This window comes from Chlorocebus sabaeus, chromosome 21, assembly GCF_047675955.1.
Source record: "Chlorocebus sabaeus isolate Y175 chromosome 21, mChlSab1.0.hap1, whole genome shotgun sequence".
Lineage (NCBI taxonomy): Eukaryota > Metazoa > Chordata > Mammalia > Primates > Cercopithecidae > Chlorocebus > Chlorocebus sabaeus.
This window is the reverse complement of record NC_132924.1, coordinates 101,379,341-101,404,664: the sequence shown is the minus strand read 5'-3', so window position 1 is coordinate 101,404,664 and position 25,324 is coordinate 101,379,341. Positions and strand designations below refer to the sequence as shown.

At 49.5% G+C, this 25,324-nt stretch overlaps 1 protein-coding gene across 2 annotated transcripts; it reads right to left on the bottom strand.

Annotated features, from left to right (window-relative positions):
* Positions 1-11,099: 11,099 nt before the first annotated feature.
* Positions 11,100-24,803, bottom strand: LEP (leptin). 2 transcript variants are annotated; one of them, XM_007982823.3, is made up of 3 exons: positions 24,710-24,803; positions 13,903-14,074; positions 11,100-11,676 (listed from the first exon to the last, which is right to left on the bottom strand). In XM_007982823.3, the coding sequence occupies exons 1-3, from the start codon at positions 24,775-24,777 to the stop codon at positions 11,317-11,319; spliced, it is 600 nt and encodes a 199-aa protein (XP_007981014.1). In that variant the 5' UTR covers positions 24,778-24,803; the 3' UTR covers positions 11,100-11,316. The 2 variants fall into 2 exon arrangements, with proteins under 2 accessions (XP_007981014.1, XP_072864764.1); XM_073008663.1 differs by having other exon boundaries at positions 11,100-11,673.
* Positions 24,804-25,324: the final 521 nt, after the last annotated feature.

Below are 25,324 nucleotides of genomic sequence, written 5' to 3'. Positions count from 1 at the left end.
CATACTTTTAGGCACACGCATGTAAAGTCCAGACAGTTAGACTTGTCTTCCCAAGTCTGACAAAGAACAGCTATTAATTCAAATGAAGAAATCACCACTGGTAGATTTTTAGAGCTGAGTGTAGGGTGATATTTTTGTGGGCAGGAACCTTCCAAATATTCTCTTCAAATCTTAATGCTCAGATGAAAAATTACTGGTTTGCTGGGCTTTGATTGTTATGTTATTGTTATTGCTTGACTTGGTGGCTGACGATAACAGTGTGGGATAATAACAGGACCCACTCACAGAATTGTGATGACGCAATGAGTTAAATGTAAAGTGCTTGTTAACTGGGCAGAAGTCATCCAGGTACAGTTAGCTGAGACCTGCGGGCAGCGGGAGCGCTCACGCGACCACTGGCGCCGCTGTCCAGGGCCCCGCCTCCCACCCCGACCCCCTCCAATCCCCTTCGACTGGGCCCTCGGGGATGGACATTAGTGGTCTTGGCAGAAAAGACGCCCAGAAGCGCAGCTCGAGGCTGGCTGGGGGTTTCGGCGGCCGCTGAGGCTGGGGGACTCCGGGGCGCTCCGTGCGTCTCTCCCCTTCGCGCCTTGTGCTTCACTGGGCTCAGCATTGCTGACTCGGGGGAAGAAGGAAAAGGAAAGGGGGTAAAAGCCAACAGACAAAACCAACAATAATAAAGGGAAATTTGTTGGGCGGGTGGAATCGTCCCGCCCCAGCCGGGCGAGTCAGGGCGCAGCTCTGCGCCTGCGGACACCGACCGCTGGCGCTCGTGGCTCCCCGGCTGGAGGTGCGCGCTCAACTCCCCCGCGCCCAAGCCTCCCGCGGCCCTGGGCGGGAATCTAGGGGGAGATGGCACCTGGGGAGAGGCCCCAGACCTCCCGGACCGGGTCAGAAAGGGGCACAGGGTGGGCTCTGTGAAGAGTCGGGGGCGGGGATCGTGAAGACATTTCCTGTACTGATAGATTCCTTACGGGACAAAAAGAAAAGGCACCCGAGCATCTCAGCGGTTTCCAGAGCACTTGAGTCTCCTCTGACTCGACTCCTTGTGAGAGAGATTCCGACTCCCCTTTTCTGGGAGACACTGGGCGGACAGCCGGGATGATCCTGGTGTTCCCAGCCCTCCCACGCCCGCCCAGGCAGTCCTCTTGCGTGGGGATCGTGGACTCCGCCGCGCCCGCGCGCGGACCTGGTGCGCATCGTTTCATTCTACTCCCACTACCAGCCCCGCGGGGCCAGCACAGTACCATGCCCCGCGCAGGGAGGGATTGAGTAACTTGCCCACGGTCACAGGGCGCTGGCACTAGAACCCAGGCGTCGGCCTCCCGGCCTCCCGGCCCAGCTGTTAACCCTGTGCTCTCCTGTCTCACGCTGGACCCAGCTGTGGCCTCAGAGCTCGGCTGTCACCGCAAATAGAATGTGTGTTCCAAACGTGTTATGTTGACTCAGAGGCAAAAGACTGTGGCTGCTGGGGGCTCTGTCTGACTGGGTGTCATCCTACTGGATACACCTACCTATGGAATCGTGGAATTGTATATGCAGAATCGACCTAAGCAAATGGGTCTAGGATGCGATTTTTAAGCTGAGGAAACAGGCCCAGAAAGGGCAAAATGCGTGCCCAGGCCACACAGCATGAGGATTAGACTTCTGGTGGCTGGCATCCCAGTGTGGGGCCCTTGTTAACTCTCCCACGTGGCTCCGCTCTTCGCCCCAGCCCGGCGTGGAAAGCCTTGACCAAGACGGCATCCCTGCCCCGGACCTTGTTTTTTGCAACCCCCGTCCCTTTCGGCCGCGTGAAGAGCCAGGAGGCAGAGTGGGAACACACTGCCTCTGCCCAGCACCCGCAGCGGTTTCCCGGCGAGGCAGAGGGGTCGGCGGAGAAGGTGGAGGGCGCTTTCCACATCCAGGCTTGGAGGACTAGGCTGGGCCTCTTGGCCGAGCGCCGCCTGACGGTGGAAGCCGACGAAGGGCTTGAGGCGCCGCGGCCCGGACCCGTGTGGTGGCTGAGTTTGGCGAGAGGAGCACGGGCCGACGTTTATTGAGTAGCCACCGGGCGCTGGGCACAAACTGTGGTTCAATCAGCTTAAAGGACCGGCAAGCGCGCATTGGAGACCCACGGCCTCCCCTGCCCAGGTCCCGGGGGGCCTGGTTCCATCAAGCCTATTTTAAATGGTCCTGAGGCTGCCTTTTCAGATACTTGGCCCCTTTGGCCACAGAATGTGTGGGTCACAGAGACTCCCTCCCCACACCTCACAAGGGTCCCTTGTCTTCTTTTTTCTTTTTTTCTTTTTTTTTTGAGACGGAGTCTCTGTCGTTCAGGCTGGAGTGTAGTGGCACGATCTCGGCTCACTGCAACTTCTGCCTGCTGGGTTCAAGCGATTCTCCTACCTCAGCTTCCCGAGTAGCTGGGATTACAGGCGCATGCCACCACACCCCATTATTTTTTTATATTTTTGGTAGAGACAGGGTTTCACCATGTTGGCCAGGCTGGTCTCGAACTCCTGACCTCAAGTGATCCACCCACCTCGGCCTCCCAAAGTGCTGGGATTACAGGTGTGAGCCACCGTGCCTGGCCTTAAATTTTTTTTTAATTTTTAATTTTTGTGGGTACACAGATGTACATATTTATGGGTTACATGAGATATTTTGATACAGGCATGCAAATGTATACTAATCACATCAAGGTAAATAAGGTATTAATTCCTTCAAGCATTAGTTATTTTAAAATGTACGATTAAATTAGTTTTTACTATAATCTCCCTTTTATGCTAGCAAATACTAGATCTTATTTATTCTTTCAATTTTTTTTGTACCTATTAACCATCACCCCTCCCCTCACTCCCACTACCCTTCCCAGCCTCTGGTAACCATCCTTCTACTCTCTATCTCTATGAGTTCAACTGTTTTAATTTTTAGCGCCCGCAGATAAGTGCGAACATATGAAGTTCGTCTTTCTGTGCCTGGCTTATTTCACTTAACATAATGATCTCCAGGTCCATCCACGTTGTTGCAAATTACAGGATCTCATCTTTTTTAAGACTGAATAGTACTCCATTGTGTTGTGTACCACATTTTCTTTATCCATTCATCTTTTTTTTTTTTTTTTTTTTGAGACAGAGTCTCACTCTGTTGCCTAGGCTGGAGTTCAGTGGAGCAATCATGGTTCACTGCAGCCTCAACCTCCTAGGCTCAATTGACCCTCCTACCTCAGCCTCCCAAGGAGCTGAGACTATAGGTGCATGCCGTGACATCTGGCTAATTTTTGTATTTCTTTGTAGAGACAGGGTTTCACCATGTTGCCCAGGATGATCTCAAACTCCTGGGTTCAAGCCATCCACCTGCCTTGGCCTCCCAAAGTGCTAGGATTATGGGTGTGAGCCACCATACCCGGCCCCATTTATCTATTGATGGACACTTATGTTGCTTCCAAATCTTGGCTATTGTGAGCAGTGCTACAGTAAACATGGGAGTGCAGATCTCATATGGTAGCTCTATTTTTAGTTTTTTGAAAAACCTCCAAACTGTTCTCCATAGTGGTTGTACTAATTTACATTTCCACCAACAGTGTATGAGGATTCCCTTTTCTCCACGTCCTCGCCAGCATTTGTTATTGCCTGTCTTTTGGATCATATACCTGTTTGCCATTTGTATGTCTTCTTTTGAGAAATGTATATTCAGATCTTTTGCCAACTTTAAAAATGGGGTTATTAGATTTTTTTCCCATAGAGTTATTTGAGCTCTTTATATATCCTGGTTGTTAATCCCTTGTCAGATGGGTAGTTTGCAAATATTTCTCCCATTCTGTGGGTTTTGTCTTCACTTTGTTGATAGTTTCCTTTGCTGTGCAGAAGCTTTTCGACGTGATGTAATCTCATTTGTCCATTTTTGCTTTGGTTGTCTGTGCCTATGGGACATTGCTCAAGAAGTCTTTGCCCATTTCAGTGTCCTGGAGAGTTTCTCCAATGTTTTCTTGTAATAGTTTCACAGTGTGAGGTCTTACATTTTAGTCTTTAATTCATTTTGATTTGATTTTTGTATATGGTGAGAGATAGGGGTCTAGTTTCATTCATCTGTGTATGGATATCTAGTTTTCTCAGCACTATTTATTAAATACATTTCCTCAAAGTACTTTCTTGGAAACTGTCAAAAATCAGTTTGCTGTAGATGTGTGGATTTGTTCCTGGGTTCTCTATTCTGTTCCAGTGGTTTATGCATCTGCTTTTATTAGGGCCCCTTGTCTTCTGTTTAGCCTCATAAAATATTGTATTCTTTTCAACAACTATTTACATATAAATGAATGTGAACATGACCCATAAGAAACTCAGCAGCAAGAGTGCATCCAGGGATATGAAAGGGCTACAGGGCTGCTGCAAGACGAAGACAGGGAGGCTCCAGCAGTGCATCATGCCAGGGTCTGCCCCTTCCCTGCCAATCACAGCATCTCCTCTAAGCTGCACAGAAACCTGGGAGGGAGGCTTTGAGAGCTTAGTGACTTGCCCCAGCTTACCCAGCCTAGAGTGACAGGGCATGGACCAGGCTCCCGACATACTGACCTCAGGTCAGTGGGTGATTACTTCCTCCCCTTCCCCAGATCTAGCACGAGGCTTAAAACGTTGCCATTTTGATCCCCTGCCCTGTTACCACTGGAGAGTTTGAGGGCTTCAAGAATTTCCTCTTTAAACAAATCATCCTCAAAGTAACTCTCCATCAGCCACTAATACTGTAAAAGGATTATGGCACTTGCGGGGATGAGGAGCATGGAGGAGGGAGTGGCAGGGGCACCAGGACCCCCAAGATCACCTCCACGTGTTTCCCACAGCTCAGGGAGCTTCTGTGTCCCGCTGTGCCGCTGTCTGCCCACTAAGCTATGAGCTCCTCTATTTGTTCAGTTTTGTTTCTCTGGAGCCTGACACAGCATCGGGCACATAGTAAGCACTCAGAAATATTTGCCCATCTCCTCGATTACCATCATTTAATCTGCCTGACCCAGGACCTGCCAGAATTGGCCAAAGGGCTGCCATTTGCACTCCTACCCCCAGCACCCCCAACCCTGGCAGCACAAGAATGAGCACGGTGGCAGGGGAGGCCACAAGATTCCTCTAGAATCCTGTTTTTCATAATCTTTCCAGCAAGGGATTTGGGAATTCCTTAAACAGCCAGTGTGCATTTGTGTATACACAGTTAGCCTGCCAGCTCCCCAACATGTCATGAAAGGCATCCACCAAGCAGCCCTCCTGGCCAGACGGGGCTGGGCAGCCCCAGACCTGGGGTGTCTGAATCCCCTGGGGCTCTCTGTGCTGTGCCAGCGCCTCCTCCTCATCCCTGGACCCCCTGCCAGCAGCAGCTGGGCCCTGAGACAGCAGCTGCCTGCCTTCCCTCCTAGGCTGGGGACTCATCTGCATTTGGCAGTGCTCAGATTAATCCCGATTACCTTCCCTGCTGACTGAGCAGGAGTTGAAGAATTTCTCTGGCCCCCGCCCCCATCCCCTGGGAAAACACAGCTGAATGTTCCTGCAGCCAATGTCCTCACCAACCAAGAAGATTATGACCGTGTCAGGTTCTAGGAAGAGCAAGGCCAGAGTGTGTTCTTAGGAGGGCAGGAGGCACTGAGGGATCTCGCAGCTCCCTAAATGGGGCAAACGGAGCGAGGCTGTGAGTAGGAGTGACGCAATACAAACAGGCAGAGACTGGGGAGATGATTAGAGAGGGAATGCAGAAGGAGGAGGACGACAGCCTCTTTTGCAGGAGCTTTTATTTATTTCTATTCTCTTTGAAGTTAGACATCAAGCGGAATCAGGAGGGGAAAAGCAGTAAAGAAGCAGGGAAAGAAAAAATCAAGAGTCGGGCAGCTGGTATGTGCTTCAGAGACCTGTGGGGGGACTTACTTCATGCCCAACCCTGTGCCTGGGCAGAAGGCCAGGAACCATCCCACCCTCAGGGATGCAAACATGTGACCATCAGAGAGAGGCTGCCAGGGCAGCATTTTCCTAGGAGACAGTATGATCCTGGAGGGCAAGGACCATGGCTTTCCATCACTTCTGTATCTGCAGTGCCTGGGACACAGCGTGGTATACAGTCATTGCTGAAGAAATAATAGCTATGTGCTAGGATCTATTGAAAGGCCTTTGAATGTTAATTCATCATGTCCTTTCACAAGGCTGTAAGACAGATACTACTATCTTCATGGTACAGAAGAGAAAATGGAAGCACAGAGAGGTTAAGTTACTTGCTCAGGGTCACACAGTTTGAAAGCAGCCGGGCTGGGATTCAAACCTGCGCAGGCTAATTTGAAAGACTGCTCTTACTCACCATTCTATACCCTCTTGAAAAAAAGAGGGATCTTTTTCTACCCTTTTCTACAGACTCTTGAAAGAGTGAAAAGAAAAAAAATATGTTGGTTGTTAAGAATCGAAAGAGAGCATTTAAATCCAGTTTCTTATTTTATCAACTAAGGACTAGAGAGGAGAAGGGATTTGTCCAAGACCTTTGGCACTAGCAGTTACTAGTGGAGCTGGGGTTAGAACCCAGGTCTCCCAGTGTCTACTCTCAGGAGCTTCCTACCTCACCAGTTTATCTTGGAAGAGAGCAATCAGTGCCCTCCATGGTTTGTAAACTGACTTTTTAATGGCATCAGTGTCTGCTGGGCTTGGGATCTGGTGGAAAGCAGACCTCTTATTTACCTCCCCAGCCTTTCCTTAACCCGGTCAGGCTGGCTTCATAGGGCAGGCCTGAGTTCTTCAGGCCTCGGCAGCCTGGCCCAGCAGGAAGACATTGAAGCTCACCAGGAGGCAAGCAGGGAGTGTCCCTGGGGGAAGCTGCTGAGGCCAGTGCTCAGGAACCAGGGCTCTGTCTGAGGACCAATTCCACCGGGGCCCGGTAAGGGCCATGTGGGTGTCCAGTGTGAATGTTCTGTGCTTGTATTTCCACCTAAATTCCCAGTTCTTTGGCAACCTGAATACTGAACATTGTCAGAGTAGTTTTTCTCCCAAGGCATTTGTTCTGGATCACTAATGTCTGGTATATATCATTTTTGATTCAACATATTTAAAACTCATTTTCCCCCCAGACAAGACAAATAGAATTTGTAGCTTTCCATATGGGCTTTTCAAAAAGATTGGTACTAGGACACACTGGCTTCCCAGAGTGGTGTCATTTGATTAGCCCTGGTGTTCTTCCACTTATGGGGAGTGGGTAATTGCAGTTATTCCAAGTGGGAGATGGTGTGATTGGGTTTTTCTCCTATGGGGGAAAAACAAATCCTATCAGATAGATGAGTTTCTGGCATCTCCTATTCTTCTTTACTGCAGGATCTTCCAGAATAGAAGTCTCCCAGCAGTGCACATCCAGGAAGCATCCAGGCCGGGTCAGGCAGGGTTTAATAAGCACTGGGCCTTTCACCTGGATGCTGGGAAGGTGCTTGGACCTGTGAAAACCCCAGGGTGGAGTCAGGGGCCAATGCAGAGGTTTCCCAGAGGGCTCTGGGGCTGGGTCACTTCCCTGCTGGCCAGTCTGTCATGCTGAATGCCCAGGACTTCCACAATGAGTCCCAGAGGTGGGATGACAGGGTCGGAGCCAGGGTCCACTTCTGCAGGGGTTGCCATTTACCCGGTTTGTTAGGACACAGGCAGAGTGTTCGAATAGAGAGGAATGCCTGGAGGCTCCTAGGATCACAGCAAGGGGTGTTGGAGGGGGGGATTCTCGGCTTCCCAGAGGCCCTTCCTTGACAGGAGGGACAGTGGAGATAGCACCTATACTGGTGACCTTGCTCTCTGCTTTTCTCCGGTAATGAGTCGACTTTATGGGTCACGTCAAAACCAAGGAAGACCGCCAACCATCTCTTTAATCAGGATTTTCTGTGCAGGGTTCAGGCACGGAGAGAAAAGGCAAGGATGTGGAAGGAGAGGAGAGTCCCTGGAAGGAATACCCGCAGTATATCAGCCTGGAGTTTCCATTCAGGAAATTTCCCCAGCCCCCCAGGCCCTACCAAACTTGCCTCCTCCCTAATGACAAAGCCCCAGCCCTACCTGTAGCCTCAGCCACCAGCCCCTTTGAGGAGAGAAGGTGATGGGTAGGGTGAGGAGCTCCGTGGGAGGACTGAACCAAGGTGTGGCCTCCTGGGCACCTGCCCGTGGTCCAGGCCTGCAACTCCCAGACCTGCCTGTGGGTGAGCCTGCATGCTGACATGCTTGGCTGGGCTCTAGCCTTGGCTATTGGTGGCCCAGGGTATGTGTGTGTGTGTGTGTGTGTGTGTGTCCCTTTGGAGCTATGTAGTTTGTGTACCAAGATAAGAAGGGAGCTGGGGAGTTAGCCCTGATGAGCTTTGTAACGATAAAGCCTTGTCTTGTTAAATAAATCAAGCCTTGAATAAATGCCTGCTTATTCCTTGCCAATATTTTCCTTCTACCTAAGGCAACATAGCTCTGTACCTTTAACCAGTCACTTAACCTCTCTGGGCCTATTTCCATATCTATAGAAAGTGGATATAATACTGTTTGTTCTCCTCAACGCTGCTTATTGTAGAGATCAAATATAATAACGTGTATGAAAGTGCTTTATAGATGGCAAGGTGCTGTTCTGCTGTAAGGAATCCTTCTGATCATTATGCTTATTGTAAAGCAATCAGAACAGCCATCCCTACAACATAAGGTGTCAGCAACATGACCTCCATCATGAGGGAGGAAAAAAAGAACAAATTTCCCAGTGGAAAAGAGTGACCCAGACAAAGCAGAAAGACCAGTAAAATAACCCCAATGAGAGGAATAACAATTTGGATAACTTAATATCAAGTCCCAATCCACTATAACCAATAACAAAAATGTTCTTCATTCTTATCAGAAGCAGTTGTCAGAGCCAAGGACAATCACTCCACCCTTTTCTAAGTCCAGGGTCAAACATTATTTTTTATCTGATGCTGTGTAGTTGAAGTTAAGAGCCAGTCAGAGTTGGTTTTGGTTCTCAGTACAAAAGTAAAGGGTCAAAGGGAGTGAGTCTCTTCCTTCTCTCAGAAAGAAATCCAGACTGGGACGAGGTTCCAGAAAGCTGTCAGGAATCAGACAGGCCAGGAAAGAAAGGCTCAGAGCATTCCTGGAGGGAATCTGTTGTTTCTCCCTTCCCAAGACCCATTTCTCCTGCTTTTTGGTAACAGACCTTCTTTCCCTTTGGGAAACTACCCTATCCCCATTCTCATTCCAAGCACAATTGACCCCTTCCTTGCTTTGACTCAAATCTAACCAATCAGAGTACTGCATTTTCCTGGCCCCAGTGATTGCTTCAGCAATAGACATGTGATTCAAGCCAGACCAATGAAAGTCAGCTCTGGGACTTTTGCTGTAACAATTAGGAAGGAGCGCTCTTTTTCCTGGGGAGTTGCCAACCTGGAAGGTATAGGCCTGGAGTTTTTGATGGTCGCCTTTGCCACTGTCTAAGAATAAAGCCAATGCCAAAGGAAGCAAAGCTGAGATGGAGAATTATTCCTGTTGACATGGTTTGAACACTGGTTCAACTGCATAGGAAAAGCAAGGCAAGTGAGGGTAAGCAGGTTTAGGATTGGCTAGTTTGAGTAATTTCAGTGGGCTCTGGAGCATAGGGGTTGGCTCTAGTTGTCTGGTACCTGGCCCTGGGAAGATTAGGGCAGGGGATAGTGGCCCTGAGAATGGCAGCCCAATAGATGAGGTGGTTGGGGTGTGGGCTCTAGATTGGTTGGTTTGCATTTGAAAGGTATGCACCCCTTGAGCTATTTGCTATCTCTGGGAATTAGCTAACCCTGGGAGGATTTGTCCCTGAGGTATCAGTGAGGTCCCAAGATGTCACAGCATCAGAAAATAAAGGAAAAACAAAAAAGACCAACTAACACAGCTGGGATGGCTGGGGCCTCTCTCCACAGGGTCACTTATCCTCTTGGAGGCCAGTCTGGGCTCCTTCGCATGGTAGCTGAAGACTTCCCTGCAGCGAGAGAGGGCAAGCCTCCACAGGCAGGCACTTTTCCAACCTTTGCTTATGTCTTGTTTGTTGTCCCACTGTGGCAAGCAGGTCACGTGGCCAAGCCCAGTGTCAGTGTTACGGGGAGCCTACCTCGGGGGTGGACACCAGAAGGCAGGAGTCACACCTGGGTGCCATTGCCACAGCAATCTGCCCACAGCCTGCCCCAGGTAGCCCTTCTATCGTACAGTAGTTCTGATGGGGAGACTAAGTCAAAGCTTGCCTTCTGCCACATTCCACCTGCTGATCCCCTAGCTCCCTCCAGTCTTGTCCACATGACAAGACTTTGGCAACCATGTCTGGCTTGGAATCCTCTAAGTTGACAGACTGCCCAGCATTCCACCTCCCCTCATACATCTTCTTTGTACCCAAATGCAAAGGGGACATGGGGCAGCAGCTCTTGAAGTTAGAGACCCATTCAGCCAACAGGTTGTACCTACTTGGTGCCAGGATCTAGCCTAGGTGCTGGGGATCTAGCGGGAAACAAAACAGACCAAAAGACAATCCCTGCTCGCTGGGAGCCTACATTCTTTTTTTTTTTTTTTTTTTTTTTTTTTGAGATGGAGTTTCGCTCTTGTTGCCCAGGCTGGAGTGCAATGGGACAATCTCGGCTCACTACAACCTCTGCCTCCCAGGTTCAAGCAATTCTCCTGCCTCATCCTCCTGAGCAGCTGGATTACAGGCTCCCGCCAGCACACCTGGCTAATTTTTTTGTATTTTTAGTAGAGACGGGATTTCACCATGTTGATCAGGCTGGTTCCAGACTCCTGACCTCAGATGATCCACCTGCCTCGGCCTCCCAAAGTGCTGGGATTACAGGAGTGAGCCACTGTGCCCAGCAGAGCCTACATTCTTATTGGGGTAGATATTAATTAAGCAAATGTACAAGTAAAATATATGAAAATGAAGAAGAGTGGATGGGGTGAGGAACAGGAAAACAATGACTATGAATTTTTTTTTTTTTTTTTTTTTTTTTGAGATGGAGTCTCCCTGTGTCACCCAGGTTGGAGTGCAGTGGCGAGATGTTGGCTCACTATAACCTCTGCCTCCTGGGTTCAAGTGATTCTCCCACCTCAGCCTCCCAAGTAGCTGGGATTACAGGTATGCGCCACCACTCCTGGTTGATTTTTATATTTTTATTAGAGATGGGGTTTCGCCATTTGGCCAGGCTGCTCTTGAACTCCTGACCTCAGGTGATCCACCCGCCTTGCCCTCCCAAAGTGCTCAGATTACATTTGTGAGCCACCGCACCCAGCTCTCATGGTCTCCTGGAGACACCTAGAAGCCAGAGTTCCTTCCCTCAACGTAGTCCTTGCAGGAAGAGTGACCTTCAAGGCCTCAGCACCCAGGGCTGAGGTCCAGCTGCCACAGCATGTCCTGCAGAGACCCCTGCAGCCTGCTTAGGGCCACCACCTCCGTGGAGTAGAGTGAAGCTTCCAGGACACCCCCCAGGCTCTCCAAGGTCTCCAGCCCACTGGCCCAGGGCAAGTGGCAGCTCTTAGAGAAGGCCAGCAGGTGAAGAAGGTCCCGGAGGTTCTCCAAGTCGTTGGATATTTGGATCACGTTTCTGGAAGGCAGATTGATGAGGATCTGTTGGTAGATTGCCAGTGTCTGGTCCATCTGGGATAAGGTCAGGATGGGGTGGAGCCCAGGAATGAAGTCCAAACCAGTGACCCTCTGTTTGGAGGAGACCGACTGCTATGCGGGAGGAAGAGGGAGAACAAGTGCTCAGCACGTGGGAGGAATCGCTCTCAGAGCCTTCCACCTTCCCATGGGCATGGAGGGTCATTCTCTTGGCTGTCTCCTTCCACCCTCTCTCAACACTTTGGCTCAGGCCCTTGTATCCTGTGCCCCAGTGACTGCCAAGCCTCTAAGGTGGTCTCCAAGATTCCTGCTCTTCCCACACCATCCTTCCCTCCACTTCCCGACTTTCTCAGGTCATTCCTGTCTCTGCATGGCCTCTGCTGAAGAATCAGCCATGGTTTCCTGTGTCTTATTTAGTGGAGTCTGTTCCCCAGGAATCTGAGGTCCTGCATAAGTACCCCCCATCCCCTGCCTTCTCTAGTCCCTTTCACCCCCAGCCGAGTCCTCTCTCCCAGTCAGCTTTTCCAGGCAGTCCCTCCTCCTTAGAGATCAAGGTCGTACCCTCAGTGAGGTCCCCAACCCTGCTCCAGTGACTCCAGTTCCGGGAGGGCTCTCCCCATCCATCTGCCCACAGCACTGAGGCTGACACCTCCGTGGTGACTACCCTGGGTTCCCGTGATATCGTGTATTGACACCACCCCAAGTTGGGGCACTCGGGAGCTATCACGTGCAGCCTTGCTGAGTGGCTAATATGCCCAGCTAATTTTTTTTTTTATTATTTTTGAAAGGAGACAAGAGTTTTTCTCTACAAAATGCCCAAGACTCTATCTAGTTCTGAGCCATCTTTGCTTCTGGACACCTAACTTCTCCTTAACTGCCCAAGACCACCATGAGACACCCACAATGACCAGGAGATGTCTCCAGAAAGCTGCATGCAGGGAGTAAGGAGGATTCAGCTGCTTTAGCTAATTTAGGTCTCATAACAACCTTGTGAATAGTGTGTGATATCCCTATTATCCAGATGATGAAACCAAGGCTTAAAGACATTAAGGAACTTGCTGAAGATCTCACAGACATCAGAAATGTGAAGATTCAAACTTAATCTTCCTAATTTCAAATATAGACCTCATCAGGAAAATGGCAGAAGGTCTAGGCCTGCTGGACCCCAGAGAAAAGACCAGGGTGGGCACTGACTCCTATTTGCAAATCAGTAGAGGGTTGAATGTGAAAAAGGGTAGACTCGCTCTTTTGGGTATCTTCGAGAGCTGGGGCCAGAGATCAACTGGAACTACAAGAACCCTAATGACAAGCACATCTAGAGATGGGATAGAGGCCCCGAGGAGATGCTGCTGGAGGTCTTGCACAGCCAATGGGCTGCAAGGAACTTCACAGCTCCCTCTAGTCGTAGGCACTAAGATTCAAGGAAGTGAAGTCAGGGAGGAAGGCGAGCGCAGAAGGCAGGGACAGAGGGGAGAGGAAGGAAAGAGACAATGGCTGTGCCTGCATGTGGCTCAGCTAATCTCTGAGGCCTGGGTTTCCCCTTGGTAGAGTGAAAATAAGCACCCAAGGCCTCATGATATCAGATAATCCTATGATTTTTTCTTATTTTTAATTTCTTTAAAAAAAATTAGAGAGAAGTCTTGCCATGTTGCCCAGGATGGTCTTGAACCCCTGGCCTCAACTGATCCTCCTGCCTTGGCCTCCTAAAGCTTACAGATGTGACCCATCATGCCTAATCAAATCCTAAGATTTTTATTTATTTATTTATTTTGAGACAGGGTCTTGCTCTGTTGCCCAGGCTGGAATGCGGTGGCACAATCATGGCCCACTGCAGCCTCAACCTCCCAGGCTCAGGTGATCCTCCCATCTCAGCCTCCCCTAGCTAGGACCACAGGTACACACCACCATGCCCAGCTAATATTTTTTATTATTTTTGTAGAGATGGGATCTCCCTATGCTGCCCAGGCTAGTCTTGAACTCCTGGGCTCAAGTGATCCTCCTGCTTTGGCCTCCCAAAGTGCTGGGATGACAGGTACAAGCCACCACACCCAACCCAAATCCTATGATTTTTTAAATGGAAACATGTAGCAAAGTCAAATGTTCTTGGGGTGGTTTAGAATTAGAACCACTCACCCATGGAATCCCAGCAGGTAGAGGGGCCAAAAGAAACAACCAGAAAGAGTGGAGCCCTGTGCTTTCAAATCCTTCTCAGCTTCCAGTAGGTGCCTGGCATTCAGGAGGCATTCAATAAATGTTTCTTGGACTATCTGGGTCCAGGCCCACCAGGAACCAGTGCTAGGCTGGCTGCAGTTCCACTTTGTCCCCGCAGACTCTCCTTACCGTGTGTGAAATGTCATTGATCCTGGTGACAATTGTCTTGATGAGGGTTTTGGTGTCACTTTGGACTTTTTGGATGGGCACAGCTTGGATGTAGAACAGATAGGGCCAAAGCCACAAGAATCCCCACAGGGGTCTCCAATACATTTTCCTTCCCAGGATGTGCTTCTTGGGCCTGAAAACAGAAGGAACCACACATTGCAAGGAGCTGGTATCTCAGAATACATCCATCTGACCCATTACCAATCACATTACTGGATGGGGATGAAAATCAGCTTTGCTTTTTGCCCTGGCTACCATCCCCTCAAAGTCAAAGACAATTCATTATCTACCTATGTATTAATGAAATACATCCTCTTAGGAAGAGGATTATTGTCTGGTCAATAAAACCACCATGAGGTATCCTGTAGACCACAGAGCTGTGAGGCCAGGGTGTGATCAAATGGACATGGTAGGGATGATGTAGACTTCATTGCGTGCTTCAAGGGAAAAAGAACAGATTTTTAAGGCCTGGTTTGAACCCAGTCATTTACTCACTGAATAATTTTAATTTACAAAATACTCCACCTTCATCCCTGTAATATACCTATCTCTAGGCTTTTATGAGGATCAAATTAGATAATGCATGTGAAAGGGCTTGAAAGTGTTGTGAAATGTGCTCTATCATTACCCTATCGTTAGTGATTATGCTACTCACCTGTCCTCTGCATTTCTCTCTCACAGAAGCTGATACTCTGTGATATCCTTTACCACTTGCTTCCTTACTTCCTTTCTCTCCCACCCACTGGGAGCCTGAATCCCACTAGCACTTACTGACCTTCTAAATAATATGTCAGACACAGTGCTTGGCACCGAGGATGCAATACTGAACAACAGATGCTCTCTACCCTCGAGTGGCTTACAGTTTAATAGGAGAAGCAAACAGGTCAACGGGCCATTCTAAGCCAGGAGGAAAGAGCTTTGCAAAAAGGGCAGGTACGAGATACCACCAGAGCGCACAGGGGGCTCCCTGGAAGAAGTGTCTCCTGAGCTGGGGATTGGACTGAATATGGGCTACTAAGAGTAGAAAGTGGTTGCCATAGTAGCTGAGAAATCAGGGGGCATAAAGACATGGCGACGGGAGAGAGCATAACACATTCACCCAGAACGCTTGAAACTTCCAAAGTCTTGGAACTGTGAATTCTAAAATTAAAATAATATGCAGATCCTTGATTAAGCAGCAAAGTTTTAATGAGATACATGAGGCAAAAGGTAATAAAGTTAAATGTATGCGAGTCTGTGGCCAATGATCCATGCTAAGTATATGTGCATGAGCCTGAAATAATAATAAAATGTAAGTAAATATTAGGATGAAGGTTCTGGAGATGGTAGTAAAGTTAATCTCCGCTTTTTGTGTTCTCCGTCGTCTGGGTCTTGATGAAAACAGGTAATACATTTTCTGTCCATAGATGGCAATATTAGTAGGTTTCATTTCTGGCAATACAATAAAAACAAGCAGTCTGTCTATATATTATTTATAATGTTTGATCAAAGCCATGTTTTTTTAATCTGAATTTTACAGAAGAGAAAAATATGGGGCTCAGGAAGAGGAGTCAACTTGCCCAAAGTCAGACAGGTCCATGACAGAGTCAGGATTCAGATCCAGAGAGCAGGAGTGCAAGCCACCCACCCCTCCAGCCCCTCAAAGATTTAAGGAAAAGCCCAAATCACACCCCAATTTCCAGTCAAGGGCATCTGCTGGGAACATGGCATTTGGAATGAATACCCTGCTCTGGAATGAAGCTACGGTATTGTACCCCCATCTCAACTTCAAACATGAAAAGTACTATGTACCAAGTAATTTTGGAAAAGGCAAATTTATGTCTTAAAAAAGTAAAACTTCCTCTATTAACTACTTGTTACCTGAGTAATACACCAAATGTCTGTGTAACAGAGTTAAATAGTGCTAATCCCCAATACGATTTCATGAAACCCTAGCAGAGATGGGCGGGTGTAGTGATTAAGCTCCGAGGCTCCAGCTCAGGCTCCACTCTTGTTAGCTTTGTGTCTCTGGGAAAATTGCTTCCTTAAAGCGTCCTTTCCTTTCAGCAAAATGGAGCTAACACCACCACCTGGCTCAAAAGGGTAAATGAGATGAACCTGTGAAGCCCCTGCCCATAGTGTGCATGTCCAGAGCAGGGTGAGGGGAGTAAATTATTATAATTACCAGGCAGGGCTTGAAATGCTGGGCAACACTACCTGTAGCCAACTGTCAATCAAGTATTTGGCCCACTGCCTCCCACAGGCTATCTCAACAGGGCGCTGGTGTCTCTGGGTCTTCCCCACGCCGCACAAGATCAGCTTGCCTCCTTTTCTAAGATTCACGTGTTGATGACACCCTCCTACTCAAGAGAATTTATTACCAGATTAACTGTGGTCATAGTCACTCTCATATAATGACCATCCTCTAATACCTAAGTGGAAAAACAGTTTTATAAGCCGCCTCTATCACCACGGATAATATGCTTCAGTGGATGCTGGAAATAAATTGTGGTTCCTTGAAAACATGGAGCTGAGAAGCTGCCGCTGAGTAAGGCTGCCTAATAGGAGAGGCCAGGTTTAGGGGAAACCCATGAGGGTCTGTAGAGAGAACTGGTAGCAGGTCCATCTGAGAGCAAAGTGCTCGCAAGAATCTGCCCCACCAACATACAACACGTAACACAAATGTTCATACACACGTCTCATACGCACATCAACATAGATCACCCCTTTAGTAGAGGCTGCTAGTCTTTCCCAGTATCTTGTCTTCCATTCTTCCCCAGTCATAGAAAACTCCAAGTCTTAGGTAGGGATATGGCCATCTAGAATAACTACTTTACATCGCAGAGTCTCCCAACTAGGTGTGGCCATGTGACTAAATTCTGGCCAGTGAAATATAAGCAGAAGTGTCCTGTGCCAGCTCTCAGGAACCTGCCGTGTGCCTTCGTCTCTTCCTTTTTCATCCCTTGCTCCATTCTGATGCCTGGACTGTAGATATGGTAGCCAACGTTCTAGCACCATCTTGAACCAGGAGGATGAAGGCCTCACCTTATCAACAGCAGGGCAGGGAGCTGCAGGAGCTCGGTTCCTGAGGTTCATGGAGCTGAGATGCCATGCTGGTCTTGGACTACCTATCTCTGGACTTGTGCTGGGTGTGTGTGAGAGACATAACCTCTGCCTTTTAAAAGCCACTGTTCTTTTGGGTCTCTGCTAAATGCAGCCAAACTTAATGCTAACCGACTTAACGCTTGCCAACATGGGCATCCGAAAAGAGTGGGCATTAAGTCTTCCTTGGTTCACCTGAGTCTTAGTACCTGGGTGGGGCCTGGCCATGGCCCAACAAGGGAAAGAAGAATGACTGGGAGGAGGAGGAGCAGGGTTTAGGGACAAGGAGAGGAGGGATAATTCAAGGCAGCAAATAGTTGGTGCAAAAGTAACTGCTGTTTTTGCCATTACTCTTAAAAACCACAATTACTTTTGTACAAACCTAATACAATTTCATTGAGCATAGTGCCTGACACCACATAATTACTCAATATAGGGTTGATGGTTGGCAGCTAACATGTATTGATTGACTGTGGGCCAGAAACAGACATGAAAAAGATATGGAACCACAGGAAAGTGGAATCAGGAGTGGGAAGGGATGGGGCAGAGGCTGATGGCTTTCCCAGGGAAGCCTAGGTAGCTTACACAGTATTTGATTTTGTCAACTACTTACATAAGATATTTGTTAAAAATATAAATAAAGAACAAAACTGTGCCCTTAAGCAACTGGTTTGGGAATTTACGTATGTAACTTCAGTGCAAGGAAGAACATTTATTTTTACTTATTTATTTTGGAGTCTTGTTCTTTACCTAGGCTGGAGTGCAGTGGTGTGATCTCAGCTCACTGTAATCTCTGCCTCCTGGGTTCAAGCAATTCTCTTGCTTCATCCTCCTGAGTAGCTGTAATTACAGGCATGCACCACCAGGGCCGGATAATTTTTTTTTTTTTAATACTATGTTTCCCTCTTGTTGCCCAGGCTGGAGTGCAATGGTGCAATCTCGGCTCATGGCAACCTCTGCCTCCCGGGTTCAAGCCATTCTCCTGCCTCAGCCTCCCAAGTAGCTGGGATTATAGGCGCCTGCAACCATGTCCAGCTAAGGTTTTGTATTTTTAGTAGAAATGGGGTTTCACCATGTTGGCCAGGCTGGTCTCAAACTCCTGACCTCAGGTGATCCACCTGCCTCGGCCTCCCAAAGTGCTGGGATTACAGGTGTGAGCCACCACGCCCGGCCTCATTTTTTTGTATTTTTAATAGAGACAGGTTTCACCATGTTGGCCAGGCTGGTCTTGAACTCCTGATCTCAGATGATCTGCCCACCTCGGCCTCCCAAAGTGTTGAGATTACAGGCGTGAGCCACCGCATCGGGCCTGAGCCAATGCGCCTGGCCAAGGAAGAACATTTAAACAGAAGAAATACCTTGGGTGACTCAGCAAAGAAAGTCATGATGCTTAAACTGAGGAATGCTAGAGTTCCTCAGAGCTGTGCTTGAGTCAGAGCACAGGGCCCTAGGAAAGTGGCTAACCTCTCTGGGACTCAGTTTTCCTGGCTATCAGATGGGGATGATATGAGTCATAATGCCACCTGTCGCTGTTATGTGGCTGAAATGAGATAAAGCAGGTAAAGTGCTAACTTCTTGCCTGGCACGTAGCCAGCCCCAACGCCTTAGCTGTCATCACCATTATTTCCAGCAGAGGAATCAGGGAGGCATCATGGAGGAGGTGGCATTTGATAAGGGACCTGAGAATGGGTAGGAATTGAGTTTGTGAAGGTGGAGGAGAGGGCAGCCCTGGCAGAGGCAGAAAAACACAGATGGGTTTAGGAGATGGTGGCTTCCAGCTGACACCAGGATGAGGAGTGGGGGAGGACTTGGGCTGGGATCGCAGGGGCAGTGAGCACCAGGTATGGAGACAAAGCTTTTCCTTCTGCACCCTGAGGAGCAAGTGTTTTCAGCCTGGCTGACTAGAAGGATGGAGATGGAAACTAGGAGAGACATGAGGAGAGGTTTTGGAAAGAGGTGGTTGGGCTCCTGCTGATGTCCTAGTACTGGCTGGACGTCTTGGTGAGCCTGTCCAGCTGCTGCTTGGAATTGGAAGTCTGAGCTCAGAGACAAATGGCTGCAAATGTAGGACCCAAGGGCCCACTGCAACTGTGGCAGGAAAGCACGGGGAGAGCATGGGTTGGGGTAGAAGAAAGGCCGCGGTCAGCTGTCTGCTTGAGCTGTAAAACCTCTCTCCAGAAGTTTCCAAAGCAGTTTTGAGCATTTAGGAGCTGCCATTTTCTTAGAGTGAAAAGATGAGCTGATGAAATGTTGATACAGCGTCATTCTTTCCTCTGAGAGCTACTGGAGCAGATCCTGGAGAGGAGAGGGGTCTCTAGGCAGGTGGTGAGCTCGCAGTGGGCGGTGTGCTCATTTGGGACGCAGCCTGCACTCTGCTGTCTCCCTCACAGCCCACTCCTCTCTGCACTCCCTGGGCCACCTTCTCCACAGGCTGCCTTCCTTCTCCTTTAATCAAGGCCCTGCTGCCCCATCTTCTGCCCTCATCCCTAGCCATGGGTGCCCTGGAGAAGAAATGAGAAAAAGTAGAACGTGGAGCCCCTGGGGCTGCACGGATGAAACGTGGCTGGGTGTGGTGGCTCAGCCTATAATCCAGGACTTTGGGAGGCCAAGGCAGGAGGATCGCTTGAGCCCAGGAGTTCAAGACCAGCCTAGGCAACACAGCAAGACCCCATCTCTAAAAAAAAAAAAAAAATTAAAAATTAGCTGGGTGTGTTGGTAAATGCTTGTGGTCCTAGCTACTGGGGAGGCCAAGGTGGGAGGTTTGCTTGAGCCCAGGATGTCGAGGCTGCAGTGATCATAACTATGATCACACACTGCACTCCAGTCAGTGTGACAGAGCGAGACCCCATCTCTTAAAAACAAAAACCAAAAGAGATAATGAAACAATCGCAGTAAACAGGGCAGCAAGAGAGGCTTATATAATGTGCCATCCACCCCACCACAAATTCTGCTGTCTGCCTCCACCTGGGTCCTCTGCGCCAGCCTCACTATTACTCATCCTCAGGTGGGCCCTCAACCCTATCCCCACTTGGTGGTTGTGTGCAGGACCCCTACCCCACCCTCCACCTCCTACCTCCCTAAGAAGCTGGTAGCTTCTAGACCTGAGCTCCATCACCTTCCCGCCATTGCAGGGGACAAGGCAGATAGAGGCAGACCCTCCATCCTGGAGACCTCAGTGTCAAAGTGGGAGTTGAGATGGGCAGAGATGTCTGCTGCTCTCTAGATCCAGGCTGGAGGGCCTCCTGAGCCAAAATCAGGCCTGCCCACAGCCTTCTGATAACAGCAGTGGGGAGAACAAAGCGAGTCTTTGGTATGCTACTGTGAATTAAATTCAGGTAACATGGTATTTACTATTAATTATAAGGGAAAAGCTTTAGCTAGTCTGAGTCCTCTCCCTATACACATTCTCCCATGGGACTCCCTCCTGTTTTCCCTCCCACCCTTCCTTCCTTCCTTTCTTCATAACTTCCTTTCTTCCAACTCCAAGTTGGAAGGGACCTGGGGATGAGGAAAGAACAAAGGAGGAAATAAAGACAGTGAAGTTTGGATCTTGGTTCTCCAAGTTGCTCAGAATCTAGTGGAACAGACAGAAGCTTGAACAGCTCATTTTAACACAACCTGGTGGAGCTTATGAGGGAAGAAGCATAGAACCCAAAGAACAAAGGGGAAGAGGAGAGCTTTGAAAGGGAGGCAGTATGTGAATTGAGGCCTGAAAGACAGGCATTCCCCAGGGAAAAGAGGTGAAGCAGGGCATTCCAGGCCAAGCTCCGGAGTTGGGGAAAGCCATGGTTGGTTTGGGAGAATTCAATATGGTAGAGGGGTGGAGTGTGTGAGGCTGGAGAGCTAAAATTTGGGGGACTTAAGTCTGTTTAGTAGGGACCTGCTGGGAGATCTAACCTACCCAAGGCACACATACACAGACACACACACACACATACACAACCCTTGGTGGCTATGTTTGCATTTACACTCCAGCCCCCTTGGCTACAACTGCCAGTGGTAAGCAAGAGACGAAGAGGCTCTTCTCTCCTCCCTTTCCTCCTCCATTCCTTCTCCTGACCCTGATTGGGTCAATCAACTGCTCTCTTAGGAACTTACAGTGGGGCTGCAGAAAGTCCAGTTCATCTCTGTTGAGGGCTCAGAAGCTCTAGGGTAGCCACATTTGGCCTCATGTGCATGGGACAGCTGAGAGAGACCAGAGCCCACATAGCCACTGAGAGCCGGAGTACGGTCACCACCTGTGCTCCTTCCCAGCCTTCTTTGTGGTTCCTGGGTCCTCGTGAGGCCTGGTGGCTCTCCCCATCCTTAGCCTTCAGGGTGAGATACTCTTTTCTTATACTCACTTGGATAGCTTTCAACTTTATAGATCTATTTTTCATTTGAGACATAGATAGATACATGTAAGAGAAATAAGTATCAAGAAATAAAATTCACCCTTACCATGGATAATGCACTCTTAAGAGTCTTGGCTCTTTTTTCAAATGTTGATCACAATATACAATTTGAAAAACACAGGGCCAGCATGAGCGATTTTCTCTTGTTTGCAACCAAAAGCCTCATTTGAGAAATCGTGTTAACATATGTAACCCTCAGACAGGGTGTGAGTACAGGGGTTACATTCTTTCTGTTCATCAGAAAGATTTGATCTCATCAGAGATACAGATAGGTTTCTACTCCTGTGTCAGCTCTAATCTTTTGTGTGTGTGTGTGTGTGTGTGTGTGTGTGTGTGTCAGGGTCTTTCTCTGTCACTCAGGCTGGAGTGCAGTGGTGTGATCAAGGCTCACTGGAGCCCCGACTTCCAGGGCTCAAGCAATTCTCCCACCTCTCAGCCTCCCGAGTAGCTGGGACTACAGGTGTGCACCACCACATCAAGTTAATTTTTGTTTAATTTTTTTTTTATAGAGATGGGATTTTGCCATGTTGCCCCGGCTGGTCTGGAACTCCTGGGCTCCAGTGATCCACCTGCCTTGGCCTCCCAAAGTGCTGGGATTATAGGCATGAGTCATGGTGCCTGGCCTCTGATCAGTTTTTGAGGCTCCCTGGAGCTCTGTGTGAGGGGCATCTGAAGTCTCCAACGAGACTCAGAAGGAGAGGCTGCCCTGATCAGTTAATGACACGTGTACCTGTTCCAGCATCTACCACAAGCCTGGAACACAGCAGGGCTTCATTAAATATTTGTTGCATGAATAAATGAAAGATTTCCCATTCTTGATCTGCATTGGCTAACCAGGGTAACCTAACTCCTCAGTGGTTCACTTGCTCCCATCTTAAAGTCACATCCTAGAATTCACTTTGGCCCAGCAGGAATTCTTATGAAGTTGTCTTAATAAAGACAGAAAATTCTTCAGTGTCCAAGTCTCCCTTTCTTGGGGACCTTGGTCTGCTTCCTGTACTTCCTATGTGCCCTCTAACACCCAGGTGGGCCAGGATTCCCTTCAGCTTCCTAAGCTCTGCTCCATCTTGACTGTCATCCCTAGGTACTCCCTCCCATGGACCCATTCGTGAGCCTGGCTCCTGCTCCTGCTCCTGCTCCTGCACTCTGGGACCCCTGCCCTTCTCAGAGACCCCTGCCCTTCTCAGAGACCCCTGCTCTGCCCTCCCATCTTCTCTGCGGTTTCTCTTCTCTTCTTTGGCAACCCCCCCAGCCTGGAGCACCCCAGAGCAAATGTAATGTACACCCAGATGGAGACTAAATCTCCTATGGTATTAGTGAAATGTTGGTATGGGCATTGATTATAGATTCCATTCCAGAGAGCTAACAAACTGAGCAGGAAAGACGGTAGCATGCTATCTGCTAAGCAACAAGGGACATCAGCTGTCACATGTGGAATAAGTGCAAATGAGTCTGTGAGCCCAGACACCAAGTGTGTTGTTTTTAAGCAGAAACAACCTCTCTGTTTCTCTAAGACAAATGTGTGGACGAAGAATTTCAAGACTTTCTGCCAACCGGCCAGAATGGAGCTGCGGCTGCCAGACTCCTACCCCGGTGGGGATGGGGTAACTGACTGCCAGAGAATTTGGCTCAATTTTCCTTTAAATCACACCAGTGCTATTCACAGATGCACACGACACAAGGACTCTACCTTCCTGGAGCCCCTCTTTTCTCCTTGGCTCCCATGCCCCTGGGGGTTCTAAGTGGGGGTGGGACATTGACCCAGGTTCCGTGGTGGCCACCTCCGCGCTCTGCATGGACCACTCAGATGTGTGAGGCATCTGCCTGGGGCTGACGGGCAGGAATTCATTGCAACTTCCCTGGCTCTGTCCTTGGCACTTGGAGCCATTTCCTGGAATGGAGGGGGAGGAAAATATTTCCCCAAATACCAAGAAGAGTTATTTTGGGTATAAAATGTACAAAATATGAGGAGGATGCTCCTTTAGCCAACATGGAAAAGTTCCCCTCAGCCCAATGTCCACAACTGCTTGGGAAGGGAAAGAACCTGAAAGCATCCACTGTTTGTCTCTTGCTTTGTCTCCCTGCCTAAGTGAGAGAGATGATCAGTGTGGCCTTGTTTCTAAGGGCATTAGAACAGGAGCACTCACGTTGCTAGAAGCCTCCATATTTGGTTCTGCAGACAATCCTAATAGGAAAGAGATTGGGAACACTCCCCGGTTCCAGCTTCCCATGGCCCAGCTCAGAATCCTACAGAACAAACACAACTCCAGCTGCCAGAGGTCATTCTGCACTGCAAAGGAAGAGAGCTTGTGCTCCTGGAACCACCAAGTCTCTGCTCTTCGCCCACCTCCCCAAAGATCACCCTTCCAACAGAAATTAATCACCTCTTCCAAGTTGCTATTCTGAAATGACAGCCAGGCTACTTGTCTCACTTGGACCTAACTGTATTTAAGGAGTCACTTTCCCAAAACACCACCATCTTTAAACTATAGAAACAGGAGTGTAAAGGCGACGGTACCCACAGTGAAATCCAAACCAAACACAGACTGAAGGAAGGCTATAGGTGAGCCTGGTGGGCCAACAGCACGTATTTAGCAGTCCTGGCTAGAGGTTCGCTAATAACCAGTTCTGAACCCCAACAACACCTCATTGTATGCATTGCAAAGAAGGCAATTTGCACGGCTTTGAGGACAGATCTGGTGAGACCCTGCACAATTTCTCTGGAAGATTTTTGAGTCTTCCTGACACTTGTTTCCCCCACCTCTACTCATCATTGCCTTCCCCCTGGGCATTGGCCTTATACAGCCCCTCCCATTCAGAAGTCAGCAACTTCCCTGGAAAATGAAGCCTGAATTCCTACTCGCAGAGCAAGGCAATGTCTAGGTCTGAGACTGATCACTTGCATCTGCGTCCCTCCTACCCCCCAAGTTTATCTCCTCCAGACTGGGGTGGGACACCCTGATCTTTGGGGATGTGCCCAAGGCAATTTCCAGTGCATCTTAGCTCTGCGAATGCCACGAGATTGGTGGGTCTGACAGTCTCCCAGGGACCTGGCTGGTTCTGCAAGGTCAGAGTCCTGCCTTTTGGGCACCGGCACAGCCCAGTAGCGAATCCAACGCTCCCCCAATCCCAGTAGCCTTCTCTCTGGCTAGAACTCGGTACAAAGCTATCATAGTCCAGAACTAAGCCATCCCTCCTGACTCAGTTTCCCCAGGATCAAGAGTGGGGTGGGGCGCTGTGGCCTGCCAAGAAAGACCAGCAGAGAAGGAGGAAGGAGCGCGCCGGGGCCTTACCTTGCAGTCGCTGGCTCCGCGATTCCTCCGGGGCTCCATGCCTGCCCGCCCCTCTTATAGCGGCCCATCACAACTTGCGCAACTGCCCTGCAGGCCCCGGGGCACTCCAAACGCCAGCTTCCGCCCCGCCCCTCAGGGTAGCGACGTGCGGGGCGGCTGCGAGCCCCGGGCCCGCAGTGTGCGCCTCGCGGGGCCTCGAGGGAGGACCTCGGCTCACCAGGAGCCACGCGCGCACCCTCGGGTACCTCCCAAAAATTTGGGGTTGGCTGGCAGGAGCGAAAAGTCCTCGATGTCCCGCCAGAGGCTATGGCGCGACTATGGCGCAAGGATCGGCCCCTCAGGAAGGTGCGGGACGCGGCCGGGGCGGGGGTGACTGTGAGGGGCTCCGCGGAGCGGGCTGGGGCATCCGGTGGCGCCCTCGCTGGCCCGGGCGCGGCCTCCAGGCGGGAGCGAACCAGGACTCGGCCCCGACGGCCCTGGAAGCCCGGGAAGCCCAGTGTTAGAGGGAGCGGCCGGCCTGCGCCAGGTGCCCCCACCCAGAATGGGGGGTTGGGGGGTTCTGCAGTCCCACCCCTTCTCTGGCACGGGGAGAATAGAGTTCCAAGCCTTAGGGCG

Coding starts and splice junctions, on each gene's coding strand:
- LEP (XM_007982823.3), bottom strand. CDS start 24,777: ATGGGCCGCTATAAGAGGGGCGGGCAGGCATGGAGCCCCGGAGGAATC. Junction 14,075..24,709: donor GCGGAGCCAGCGACTGCAAG/GTAAGGCCCCGG, acceptor TTCTGTTTTCAG/GCCCAAGAAGCACATCCTGG. Junction 11,677..13,902: donor TCAATGACATTTCACACACG/GTAAGGAGAGTC, acceptor CCTCCCGCATAG/CAGTCGGTCTCCTCCAAACA.